General features: G+C 36.7%; 1 protein-coding gene across 1 annotated transcript in view; it reads left to right on the top strand.

Moving 5' to 3' along the window:
• Nucleotides 1-14686, top strand: part of CLSTN2 (calsyntenin 2) — a 612830-nt gene that overhangs the window by 461474 nt on the left and 136670 nt on the right. The window contains exon 8 of the mRNA XM_044669146.1: nt 3054-3175. Within this exon, the coding sequence (XP_044525081.1) occupies nt 3054-3175 (122 nt within the window). The remainder of the gene's footprint in view (nt 1-3053; nt 3176-14686) is intronic.

Genomic DNA, 14686 nt, shown 5'->3' with positions numbered 1-14686 from the left:
ATGTCTGACTCTTTGTGACCCCATTTGGGGGTTTTCGTGGTAAAGATACTGGAACAGTTTGCCATTTTTTTCTCTTAACTCATTTTATAAATGGGGAAACTGAGGTTAACAGAGTTAAGTGACTTGCTGGATTTGAACTCAGGTACCCCTGACTCTAGGGCTATCACACTATCCACATTGCCATCTAGCTATTCAAGGAAAATGCCTTACAATTATCAAGTCCAGCCCTATCACTCTCCAGATAAGAGAAACTGAAACAGGGACTTGGCCAAGCCCTCCCCTCCCACCCACCCCATAACAATTAGCAACACTAGCAACACTAAACAAGATCAGTTATGTTTGGGGACACACAAAAGGGCTCCTTAACATAGAGATAGAGAACATAGCTGTTCTATCCCCAAACTCTTTGACTATAAACTACTCCTTCGAAAGAGATGAGGTCCCTCTAAGCTCTTTATCTCTTCTCTGCCAAAGATGAAGACTTGCTCTATTCAGACAACCTCAGACATAACACAAGTGATAATAACTAGTATTTATTTATTTGTTTGTTTTTATTTGTGGCTTTATCAATGTGTTCCAGTATCTAAACTCTCTATAGGGACAATATCTATAATCTTATTGAATTAGCTAGGACACTGAAAATTTAAGCAACTTAGTCACACAGCCAATATATGTCAGAGCTGGGATCTGGAACTAGGTCTTCCTTCCTTCAAGGCTACTCCTCCATCCATTTTCCCATACTGCCTCTGGATTACCATTCATAAAGACTTTAAAGCTGGTAGAGTATATGATACATTCATTCAATTTAGCTTCATAACAGCCTCCTAATGTAGGAAATACAGTTTTAATTTTATACATGAGGGAATTGATGTTCAGAGAGATTTTACTTGGTAACTTAATGGTAACTATCAGAAGAAGGATTTGAATACAGATCTTGCTGCCTCCAAATCCAGCACTAATGGTGTGGCACAAGAAAAATGCTCTATTTACACTGTGATAACTTGAGCTCACTGAACTGGAGATTTGACAGTTATCTGACTACCCAGACCAAGAACCAAAATCCAACAGGCTGATTGAGGCCAAAAGTCCATGTCCCTGTGTCTGATGTAGATCCTCAGATACATGATAGCTCTGAAAAGATATCATTAATCTAAAAATTAAGTCAATCTAACTCAATCTTAAGGTACTTATCACTGTGTGGGGAGTTACTAGCCATTAAAAAAAAAAAGGTTAAATCAAGGTCTCTGCTTCTAAACAGCTTATGATTTTATTCATTAGATAAGACTAATATAGCATGAGACAATTAGAAAATAAGGACCCACTTTCAGTATAGTAAGAGTTCAGCAAAAGAAGAGACCAACATGAGCTAAAGCAGTTAGATAGAATGTTGGAAAATTTAAGGATTGAATGATGGATAGGATTGTGGGAGTGAGAGGAAGAGGAAGGGGAGGGCACTCCTAGCAGAAGGAATAACATTTTTTTTAGCTGAAGAGGTGAGAATAAATAAATAAGTGTGGCCTGTGCAATAAGAGTAAGAAAATGGGAAGCCAAGAGAAAGTAAAGGAGATCAGTAATAAATAAGATTGGAAGGGAGAATGTAGCCAAGTTATTAAAGAGGCCTAAATGATAGGCAAAATTTTATTAAGAGGACTCTGATGAAGAGTGAGAATGACAGTATGGGGTTTGGGATTCAAGATTCTTACACTGAAGAAATGCAAATTGTGGCATCTTTCAAGCACAATGGTGCCTCTCTACATCAAGGTTCACTTATTGCTGCCTCAGGGTATCATGGTTTTTTTTCTTTTTTTTGTTTTTAATATATCTAATTCGGTATCACAGAGTTTTCACTATATCAGGGGATTTTGTAGACGAATACTGTACAGCCCGTTTGCCAACATGAGATTGTACACAACACATTATTAGCTGAAAGCTAACCAACCACAGCACTATGTTCTGTATCCTGAGCACTGATTGGCTCAGTGGTCTATGGAAAGGTGAATGAGTGTGGTAAAGGTTTATAGGAGAGTGGGAAGGGTTTATAAAGCCTTAAAATATATATAAATAATAAAATAAATATAATGCTGCTACTGCATAGAATTTCACCTATCTCTAGGGTTTCTGGAATATAACTCCCCAAATCACTGTATATCTAATTTGTCTGGATTACTAAGGACAGAGCCACAACAAGCAGTGATAAGACATATAGGTTTGATGTTATTGCCCTTAAAAATGTCTACAATGGAACTCAAAGAGAGCTGGGCAAGTGATAAGTGAAAACAATCAACAGAAGAACTATTAGAGAAGATTCACTCAGCTCTTGTTAAGAAATTGAGGGGGCAACTGGGTAGCTCAGTAGATTGAGAGCCAGGCCTAGAGAAAGGAAGTCCTAGGTTCAAATCTGGCCTCAGACACTTCCCAGCTGTGTGACCCTGGGCCAGTCACTTAACCCCCATTGCCTAGCCCTTACCACAGTATTGACTCCAAGATGGAAGGTAAGGGTTAAAAAAAGAAGGAAGAAAGGAAGAAAGGAAGGGAGGAAGGAAGGAAGGAAGGAAGGAAGGAAGAAAGAAAAAAGAAAAAAGAAAGAAAGAAAGAAAGAAAGAAAGAAAGAAAGAAAGAAAGAAAGAAAGAAAGAAAGAAAGAAAGAAAGAAAGAAATTGAAGAAAAGGACTGATCTCTAAATTAGTAATTGCTCCAGATTTAGAAATACTAGGAGTTATGTTAGAAAGCATATTATATAAATTATATTCAATATAGCAAAAGATAACATGAGGCTGGAATGTATTAGCTGAGTGTTGGCTTAGTATTCAAGGCTTTCTTAAAGGAATTTCCTTGTGGAGTTTCTTATTTCTCTCCCATATCAATATATTACATTCTGTGATCTAACATGCATATTAAAGGTAATATAAGGTTGAAAAATATAAAATTTGTTTCTTTAATTAATTGAGCTCTGTTCAAGAAAGGAAGTAGAAGTTTCTTCTTTGACAGACCTAAAAACCTACTTGTTTTTTTCCTTCCTCTTTTTGATTTGTTTTGTTTTGTTTGATTTCTAGAAATGAACCGTCATCATTATGCCCTCTATGTGCATAACTGCCGCCTTGTATTCCTTTTGAGGAAAGACTTTGACCAAGCAGATACCTTTCGACCAGCGGAATTCCACTGGAAGCTAGATCAGGTATTTACTACTTTGAACTCCTGATCTTTTGACTCTGCCAGAGTTCCAAGATTGGGCTAGTTTTCACCAACAGCCATTAACAGCAGGATCCCAGGTTTATTGGTTTTTTTCATAGGTTTTAGAAAAGGTTTGAAAATGTCAGGTCTCTCTTGTGGCAGCAAAAATTACTATCAGGAAGAGAAAACAGCAACTTAAAGTACATAGACTGTAAAAGTCACATTAAATTTAGCCAAGGCATGAAATTTCTTAGGCTCACATGTTGATAGCCCCTATCAATTAGAGAACATTTTAGTCTTAATATTATAACGTTTATCCTTTTGGGTTGGTTTTTTTGGGGGGGTTGGCAATTAACAAAAATCCATCTTTTGTCCCTTCTGTCTCCCCTCATACTGAAAAAAAAGAAAACCAAACCATTAACAAATGTGCAGTCAAATAAAACAAATCCCTATGTTAGCCAAGTTAAAAAAAAATATATATATATATATATATATGGTTCAACTCTATACCTTAAGTCCATTATCTCTTTTTCAGGATACAGATAGCATTCTTCATCATGAGTACTCTAAAATGGTGGTTGGTCATTGTGTTGATCATAGTTTTTCTTTTAAAATACTTACCTTCTATCTTAGAATCAATATTGGTTGTAAGGCAGAAGAGCAGTAAAAGCTAGGCAATGAGGATTAAAGTGACTTGCCCAGGGTCATACCACTAGGAAGTGTCTGAGGCCAGACTCATCTCTAAGCCTAGATCTTAATCCACTGAACCACTCAGCTGCGCACCTGGTCATAGTTCTTAAGTCTTTCAGAATTATTTGTCTTTACAATCTTCTTGTTATTGCACTGTTTTCCTGATTCTGCTTATTTCACTCTGCATCAGTGTATACAAGTCTTCCTAGATTTCTCTGGAATTATATCCCTTATAATTGCTTGTAGTACAATAATATTCCATCATATTTATATCCTATAAGTTGTAGAGTCATTCCCCGATTGATTGGAAACCACAAAAATTACTGCTATAAATATTTCTTACAGCTGGGTCCTGTTCTTTTTTCTTTGACCTCTTTGGGTATAAGTCAACTAGAAGAGTCACTAGGTCAAAGGATACAAATTGTTTAATAACTTGAGGAGATAATTACAAATTGTTTCCAGAGTAACTGGACTAATTTTAAATATATTGTGAATTACTAGGATAGATATTGTTATGGGATTTCTCCAGTTTAACCCATCTTGGTAACTAACATCAAAGTTTATTGATGTCTTACAGCTATACTGCCAAGCTCTCTATTCTTTAAAATATAATAGTTGATATAAAATACATTCCAGCTATTTGAACAGAATGAGAGAGCAATAAAAGAACTCTTCTGCCTATTTCATCAGTATAGGAATGCTTCCCAAATGGGTCACATGATTGAGGAGGAACTTTCCAATATTGAATGGGATTGGACCCTTCTGATTCAATACCACAGACTTCAAATATTACGCAAACTGATTTGAAGAGGTGGCTTTAGGATTAGAATACCCTCAATTCTAAACTTGCAGAAGTAGCCATGGGAAGCATTGCAGTGCATGAGGATGGGGCTGAGGTATGACCTTGGGCTTTATTAAGAAGACTGGTACCTGGGAGCATGTGACCTAGTTTGACAAATAGCAGGTATGACTTCAACTATACCTGAAGAATTTGCACCCGACCTCTTCCTCTCTTCCCTTTCCAGTAAGCCATAAGTCAGAAGCAGCTTTCACTAGTTCTCTATTCTGTTTCCCCTCTTCCAGGGATGAAGCAGTAAGAAATTCTAAGAGCAACCCCATTAACCTCTCTTTAGTCAGAACTGAATAAAAGATTGCTCTTCTGGTAATGATCAAAAGCCTATTTCTTATTCACTCTTTCCCCTTTCTTTCTTCTTTTCCTTTTTTCCCTCATTCCCTTTTTCTCTCACTATTAAGAGTTGGGACGTCCTTGTGCTTTTGAGTTCAGGCAGACCCATTGGGCTCGGGGTAAAAATAAATTGTATGTCTTTCCTTCAGACCTATTGCTATTCAGTCATTTTTCAGTTGTGTCCAACTCTTCCTGACCCCATTGGGGTTTTCTTAGCAAAGGTAGTGTAGTAGTTTGCCATTTCCTTCTCCAGCAACTTTTTCAGATGAGGAAACTGAGGCAAACAGGGTTAAGTGTCTTCCCTAGGATCATACAGCTAGTAAGTGTCTGAAGTCAGATTTGAACTCAGGAAGATGGGTCTTCCTGACTCTAAGCCCAGCAACCTATCCACTGTACTACCTCATATGTATAATGGGCATTGTATTTCTGGTCTTCTCAATCAGTAGGGAAGTGTCTAGAAGGATGAAGAAAATTCAGATCTGAAAATAAAATTGTTTTAAATTAAAATTTTAAATAATAAAATTTTAAAACAATTTTATTTTGTCTATTGTTAAGATTAATTTTTAAATTATTTATAGGATTACTGTTAAAGATTCTATTTTCATTTTATAGGGACCATTTTTGATAGACAGGTTAGAATTTTCCTGAGATAGCAATTCTCCTGGAGTTTATATGCTTATGATCCTCAATCAATACCTCTATCTCCAGAGCAAAATAGGGTTCTTATTTCACAAGGTAAAGTTTTGTAAGGGTGCTCTGAACAAAGCTTAAGAGATCCCAGGAATCTTTGATCCCAATATTGAGGGCGCAAGAGTTTCTATAACTAGGGGAATTTGGCAGTTCCCTTCTCTTCTAGCAGGTTGCCTACTCCTATCTTCAGTCCAAATGATTATTTACAGTATGAGTGCATTTTACACCCCACTTTTGATTTCTTTCTTTTGAGCTTTGTTCTCACTTTTTGTGTGATGATGCAGTGTTAGTTTTGTTGACAGGAGACTCAGAACAATGACTTTAGGCCTTTGATGAGAACATTAACATGGAGGAGGAGTACTGTGAATGTTCCTATGTGAAAAGGAAAATCTGTGACTTATTCCTTAGTTTCCTGATTTTTTATCACAAAGACCATTGCATTAGAGTTTTCAAAAATAAATGAAATGGGTTCTTGGAATAAGAAGCTTTGAAATATATGTTTGCAATGCTTACCACTTGCCAGGTTGTAGGTGTGTCATCTCCCTACTCCCCTGGTGATTGAGTTACTGCCAAAAAGATCTAACTTGAAGTTGTTAGCACAGGTGTAATTGGTTTTTATTTGGGGGGAACAGGACTTCTCTTTTGTGAAGCTTGGAATATCAAAAGGTATTTTTAAAATTCCAGCAAACAATAGGAAGTAAAATGGAACAGAGAATAGAATTGGGATGAAAATCAAGAAGGCCTGAGTTCAAATCTAGCTTCAGGCACTTAGTTAATATCTGGCTGCTTCAAGTTTCCTCACTTGTAAAATATAGATAATATTCACATCTAACTCAAAGGGTTGTTGTGAGGAGCAAAAAAGATACTATTTGTAAAACATTTAACACAAAGCCTAGAATACCAGGCACTTGAAAAATGCTTGTTCCCTTCCTTCCAAAGAGAACATGACTGTGAAAAATGCTCTCGTTTTAATACAAGTAGACAATCTAAAGTTTGCAATATTCTTTCTGATCTCTCATACATGAATTTACTCAAATCGGGAAATTAGAAAGTCAAGGAAGTAGTTTTTAGGCATCCCCTAGCTTCCTTTTTTTTTTTTTTTTTTATAAACTTCTTTCCCCTTCAGTGCCTCACCTGCTGCCTCTGACTTCTGTCCAGTTTTCTGAATCTTCATGCTGTCCTATGAATGACCAAAACATCTACATTGCTTTCTCTCTTAAGGTCTGCCTATTTCCTCCCTTCTGTTTCCAGTGCCTAATGTTCTGAAATTATTCCTTCACATCAAAGTACCCATTTCCTCTGAAATGGGGTTTTAGCTAAGGGTTAAGAGAAAGCATATCAGTAAAATGTAAATGACTGCTAGGCTGCTTAATACTTCTAGTAGCATTTGCATTTTAAAAGAGAAGCTGCTCCCTTAACCCCAGCACCTATTTAATTAATGCAGTTTTAGTCAACATGAAAAACTTCAGTCAAGAATTGAATAGCCTAGAGAAGATCTGAGGACCTGACCAGCAAGCATTTATCTGCCTTCTTCACTTACAGGTGGCATTGGCCATACTGTGGTCCTGTGAATCTGTAGAAGGTCTCATTTACTTTGATACTGTCTTAGGTCACCCAATCACTTGGCAGTTCAAGTAGAATTGCAGTAGAATATAAGGTCTTTACAATCCTAATTTCTAGCATATTTCTTACATATTTTAGGGGCTTGATAAATGTTCATCAAGCTAGCTGTAAATAGTTATTATTTCTAGCTTTCATAGGAACCTATCCTTCCTCATAATAGTACTACAGTGAACATTTTGTTTGGTAGGGAAAGTGGGGAAGAGAGAATAAGGAGAAAAGCAGGACTTGGACGCTGGTCTTCCTGACTTCAAGATCAAATTTCTATCATATTACATGTTCCCTAACTTCAATGTGCCCCCCAGGCAATTTTCTGAGGCTATAAGTTTTAGAGCAGTTACTCTCTGTATAAGTGGAGTGGGGTCCTCACCTGTATATTTGTGTGTTTAAAAAAATTTATAAATTCAGTAGCTCTGAAAAGAATGCTAAGCTCTCGACCATCCAAGAATGATACCATATAGACTTCTAGTACCCTTATGTAAAAGGCACAAGAGCGAGATTCTCAAAAATGACAATGCTTAAGCCTCTCCCAAGTCATTAAAAAAACTTTTAAAATTAGGAATATGAACAAATGGGTCTCGGCACCTCAGTTGACCTGCTGAAGACAGCAAATGTATAACTGAGGACTATGGAGTCAAAGGGTTGATGACCCCTGATCATTTACATGTCCCACAGCCCACTTGATGAAATTAAGGATTTAGGGGTAGGTACCAAAGACAACAAGTTATTAAAGTCATAAGGGAATTGTAATGATTGGTTGGGCATCTATATGACACAGTGGATACAGTACTGGGACCAGAGTCAAGAACACTCATCAACCCACTGTAAGGGGGAAAAAAGGGTTTTGGGGTTCAATATATTAAAAGATGGTCACCAGAGGATTGAACTATTATCAATCCTCAATTAAGAATAATCTTCAAGTCAAAATTGACTTTTATGGAAGTTTATTTACAATTAAGAAGAGAGAGAGGAAATAAGGAAATAAGGATCTAACCCAGTAGGCAATTTACTAAGATCCTCTAATTAATCCAAGTAGATCTAATTAACCCTCAGCCAAGAGTCAGAGGGCCAGAGGCCCAGAGGTAAATGAAGCAAAACTTCATTCACAGAGTCTATTAAAAGAAGTTTCTTAAGAGAAGTTCAGGAAGATTCAGTCTTTAAACTCACCACCTCCACGGACCAGAAGAGCTAGAAGGCCTCCTTCACCAGCCACCCTCNAAATGTTATAGAGACAAAGAAGAGCAAGACACACACAAAGAAGAAGATAGATAAAGCAAGGAAAAAAAACATAAAACTTCAAAGAAAAATATGAATTGGTCTTAGGCTCTGGAAAAGCTTAAAAAGAATTTCAAAAATCAATTAAGAGAGGTGGGGGAAAATGGGGAAGAGAAATGAAAGCAATGTAAGAAGGAAATAATAGATTTGACCAAATAAAAAAGGAAGTTCAAAAGCTCACAGAAGCAAATCATTCCTTAAAAATTAGAATTGAGCAACTAGAAGCTAATGACTTCATAGGACATCAAGAAACAATAAAACAAAATCAAAAGAAGGAAAAAAAGGAGAAAAATTGAAATATCTCATTGAAAAAACACCTGATCTAGAAAACAGATCCAGGAGAGACAATATAAGAATTATTGGACTACCGGAAAACCATGATTTAAAAAAAAAAAAAGGCCTGGACTTCATAATATAAGAAATTATCAAAGAATACTGCCTGGATATTATTGAACAAAAGAGTAAGATAGAAATTGAAAGAATCCTCAGACCACTTCTGGAAAGAAATCACCAAATAACAACTCCAAAATATATTATAGTTAAATTCAAGAACCCCAACCCCACCCCAAGCCAAGGAGAAAATATTACAAGCAGTCAGAAAGAAAAAATTCAAATACCATGGAGCTACAGTCAAGGTTACACAGGACTTAGCAGCCTCTGCATTAAAGGATTGGAAGGCATAGAATATCATATTCCAGAAGGTAAAATATCTAGGTTTAAACCCAGAATCACATCTCCAGAAAAACTGAGTATATTTTGGGGGGGCGGGTGTGGGGGGGTGAGAATAATCAGTTAATAAAATCGAAAATTTCCAAACATTCCTGATAAAAAGACCAGACCCAAACAGAAAATCTGATGCCCAAACACAAGACTAAAGAAAAGCCTAAAAATACAAATAAGAAAGAGAAAATTTAAGGGATTAAGGTCAAATTACATGTATTCCTAAATGGAAAGATGATATTTGAAATTCTTAATTTTTTTATCAGTATTAGTGCAGTTAGAAGGAGTATATAGGCAGAGGATGTGGGAATAATCTGATCAGGATGATGTGATATACAAAAATTTCAAGGAATATAAAAGAGGATTGCACTGAGAGAAAAGGGAAGTGAGGAATGAAAAGGTGGTATATTATCTCACCTAAAAAGGCATGAAAAAGAGGGAGGGAAAATGAGGTTGGTGACATACAATGCTTAAACCTTAATCTCATAGTAACTGGCTCAAAGAAGGAATTAAAACCATACTTACTTAGGTATAGAATTCTATTTTACCATATAGAGAAGCAGGATGGAAATGGGTGGGAAAAGGAGGAGGTGGTGATTAAAATCAATACACCTATGAAGAAGGACAGAGTGAAAGGAGAAAGAGCAGGATCAAAAGAGAAAAATAACATTGCAGGGGAATACACAGCTGATAATCAAAACTGTAAATGTGAAAGGATTGAACTTACCCATAAAACAAAAGCAGATAGAAAAGTGGATTAAAAAACAGAATCCTATGATATGTTGTTTACAAGGAATACATTTGAGGCAGGGAAACACACACAATAAAAGTAAAGGGTTTGAACAAAATTTGTTGTGCATCGTCTGAACTCTAAAAAAAAGCAGGATTAGCAAATACAATATCAGACAAAGCTATGCAAAAATAGACCTGATTAAAAGAGATAAGAAAGGAAATTCCATCTTGCTAAAAGATTCTATAGACAATGAAGTAATACCAGTACTAAACATATATGTACCAAATGACATAGCCTTCAGATTTTTAAAGGAGAAACTAAATGAGCTTCAGAAAGAAATAGACCATAAAATCATAACAGTGGGGGACTTCAATATACCCATCACAGATCTAGATAAGTAAAACAAAAAAGAAAGAAAGTGAAGGAAATGAATGAAGCAAATGAAATTCTAGGAAAGTTAGAACTAATAGATCTCTGGAGAAAACTGAATGGGAATAGAAAGGAATATACCTTCTTTTTAGTAATAAATGATTCCTACACAAAAAATAACCCTGTATAAGGGCATAAAAACATCACAACCAAATGCAGGAAGTCAGAAATAATAAATGCATCATTTTCAGATCATAACACAATAAAAGTTTTTATCAATAAAGGTAAAAATTAATTGGAAACTAAATAATCTAATGATAAGAAAGGGTTGAATCAAAGACAAATTATAAAAACAATAATTTCATAATGAAAATAACAATGAGGAGATGGCATATGAAAATTTATGGGATACATACAAAGCTGTACTTAGGATAAAATTTGTATCTCTAAATGCTTATATCAATAAAATAGAGAAAAAGAACACCAATGAATTCAGCATGCAACTAAAATAACAAGGAAAAGAACAAATTAAAAATACCCAATTAGAAACTAAATTAATAATCTCAAGAAAGTTTTAATAGGCCATGTGCCTGGTGAAGAGTAATCGCTAGTTCAAGGTGGAGGTGTGGAGTAGGGGCTAGAGAAAAGCTTAGGTCACTTTTTAGAAAATCCCAAGTGTAGAGATTGTGGGCAGGGGTGCCCTGTGGAAGGCTTAAGAATGGAATAAAGCGTCTTTTCAGGTTAAGAGTTGGGGCAATACTTAAATCTTTAGAGGCAGAGGCTGCATCAGTCTCCAAAGATCGAGGCAAGTCAGGGCAGGGGTTGCTTGGAAATCTCAGGAGACAGGGCTTGGGATTCGGCAGAGATCAGAAGAGGCAGGAAGGGAGGCCAAGTCAGGAGTCAGAAACATCAGCGGCAGAGGCACTGGGGCTGAAACGGCGGCGCTCAGCAGCAGGGTTAAGCTGCTCTGACCCCCCAAGGTGGATCGGGTTCAACTGGCTGGCAGGCAAAAACATGGCGAGCAAAGCCACTCTCCTTTTTCAAAAAATTGCTCAAAAGAGCTGAGTGAGATGGCCAAAAAGAAAGCACGGCTTTTAAGATGACTCTAAATGCTCTCGTTAGGCTATCTGGAAAATTGAAAATTCGAAATCCAAACTTCATGTGGTTGCCATTATTGTTACGACTAAAAATGATGAAGGCAGATATTAAAAGGGAAAATAGTATTTTAATAAAAGCCATTGCTGATAGAGATAAATTGACCACGTGCCCATAAGAAATCTCTGGCGCCTTCGCCATTTTCTTCCAAACCTTCCCTACTGCTCCCTGTCCCCCAGGAGCCCGCTCAGGTAACCAAGAGGCCGTCTCCTGGCCGCCCTCCAAATTTAAGCTGCCCTCTACATTTTATTAATGTTTTTTCTTTTGTATTACTATCATCTAACACTTTCCTTGGCCATTTTACATATATGTGTATGTTTTTGTATATGCGTATACACATTTGATAATAGTCAATATTATCTGTAAGTGAATTATTGTGTGTATGTGTGTACAAATATGTATGTGTGTATTATATAATGAATATATGTATATACATAATGTGTACATATATACATATACATATACATATATATAATGTGTCTATACAGTCACATTTAGAAATCAGAAGTTGTTGATGAGGAAAAAGATGTTTTATTTGCAACATAAAACTAACACATTGTGTCAGTTTTCTCCATGATAAGCAAATGTAACTTTAAAACAAAAATTTCCTCAAAAGCATATATAACATCAGACCTGCTCCTATTCTCTTATGCACCTATCATTCCATTTCATGCTAGAGGTTTTGTTTTTTTTTTGGTTTTTTTTTACCTATCTTGCCTCTCCTTGTAGGTTATAGGCTTCTTAAGGTTTGGGACCATGCTTCATTTTTATTTGTATTTCCATCAGTACTTGGCACAGTGCTTTATACATAGTAAATATCTGTTTAATTGAATTAACTCTGGACCAATGTTCTGTCTCTGACAAGACACCAAGACATAGGTAATGGGAGAACATTATTATGGTTTCCTATAGTATTAATCTACAATGGTAGAAGATCTTGGCCAAACTATGCCCTCTGCCATAATAGAGACTATCGGACTTCTTTAGCCTAAGGTAGATAACCATTTCTCTTCTACTCTTCCCATGTAATTAGAACTATATTAGTAGTCAAGATAATTTAAACTTAAACCATTATCCATATTTGAATAGCATACTACTAGAAAAATATATTTAGACTCCCTAATAGGCAATAAACTCTCTGTCACTGGACTCTGTTGAGGGGAAACTACTAAAGTTGTAAAAGATTCCTGATCTTCAAATTGGACTACATATTGTCCTTTCTCACTCTGAGAATCTCTGATTCAGCAAGTGTCTACCCATTAAAGCAGTCAAATATTTTCTGTTTGTTCTGTACACTCAAAAGAGAAAAATCAGAGCTGAAGTTACCTTAGACACTACAGTAAAAATGTTGAGATAATATTTTTGGTCTTAAGATTCCTTTTATGAACTCAATTCTAAAATGTTATCTCTTCTCATGCTTAGAAACTTATCAGAGCTTTGTTCTACTTTGATGTTTATAAATTAGTCCAAATATCACACTGTAAGTTTTACAATGAATTTTACCAAGGTCAATAAAATGATGACCTTAACTGGCCCCATAATAGATACTATTTCTGATCTATCATGCATGAATTTGTCCAGATACAGTTAAGTAAACAATATGGATGACTCTCAAGTCGCACTCAATCCAGTAGAATCATCCAGTTTTTATTTAGATGGACTAATGAAGTACTTACTCACTTTAGTTGTAGAGAAAGATAAAGTCTACATCTGCACATGATGAGTGAAGCAGACAACAGCCTGGCAGGCCCATCCATCCTAGATGTCTTGTTTTATACCTAGCACCCACACGCAATCAATCATGTGGCTAAGATCAATACCAAGAGCCAAAGAGGGCTTGATGGTTGCCTTGGCTGTGCTTTTCTGTACGTAAGGTACATCTCGAGTGGGTAGAAATGACAGACTCCTCAAGGGCCCATAGAAAGCTTCTCGCCTGTCTGCTTTTTATTAGATTCTTGCAAGTCTGCCTTTTGTGTTTCTCCATCTGTTAGTGGAATAAGAGGGCAACCTGTCAGCTATCCAAAGCATCTCTATCTCTGTCTTATTCATGGACAGGATTTACCTGTAGGCTCATTAAATTATTTTGCCTAAAATCATTACTTATAGATCTCGGGCTACTGATTTTTCTAAATGATTTAATGTTTCTCTTCTCTTAGTTCTTCCCCAGACTGTTTCTGCCACCGTCTTTTGTTTGTCATCAATCAATCAACAAATATGTGCCAGGCCTACTATGCTAAGTGCTGGGGATATAAAAAGGAGGCAAAAGACTCCCAGCAATAGGAACCCACTGGTGTATATTGGGGTTGGGGGTGGCAGTGGCAGGGGATGCTATGTGGCATGATCAGACCAATGTTTTAGTAAAACCACTTTAGTGACTGCTGAATGGAGAATGAATACGAGTGTGGATAGACTCAAGGTATACCCATTGTCAAGCTATTACAATAATCAAAGTATAAGGTGATAAGACTCTTCACTAGAATGGTGGGAGTGTCAGAGAGATGGGAGCATATTGGAGATACTTTGCAATGGTGAAATCAACAGGCTTTAGCATTAGCTTAGATGTGGGGGATGAGAGAGAGGAGAATTCAGGATAACTCCTAAATTGTAAACTTGAGTGATTGGGATGATGGTGTGGTGCTCCACAGTAATAGGGAAGGTAGGATTGGGAGAGAAGAGGGGAGAACATTAAGGAGATCTGTTTTCAATTTATTGAGTTTAAGATGTCTGCTAGACATATTTTGAGATATCTGAAAGGCAGTCGCAAATGAGAGAGTGGAGATCAGCTGAAAGACTGAGGCAGGAAAGGCAGATTCTCAAGTCATCAGCATAAAGATGCTAATTAATTCCATGAGAGCTGATGAGATCACCAAGGAAAACAATGCAAAGGGAGAAGAGAAGAGGAACCTTCTGAAGGACACCTATGGACGGAGGGCTTGGTGGAGGATTCAGTAAAAAAGACAGAGAAGGAATGATCAGATAGGTAGGAAGAAATTCAGGAGACAGACAGAGACAGAGAGAAACAGAAACAGAAAAAGAGAGAGACAGAAAGACAGACACGGGGTGGGGGGGAGAGAGAG

The sequence above is a fragment of the Gracilinanus agilis genome, chromosome 3 (genome assembly GCF_016433145.1).
Source record: "Gracilinanus agilis isolate LMUSP501 chromosome 3, AgileGrace, whole genome shotgun sequence".
Classification (NCBI taxonomy): Eukaryota; Metazoa; Chordata; class Mammalia; order Didelphimorphia; family Didelphidae; genus Gracilinanus; species Gracilinanus agilis.
This window is presented reverse-complemented; position numbering and strand designations above follow the sequence as displayed.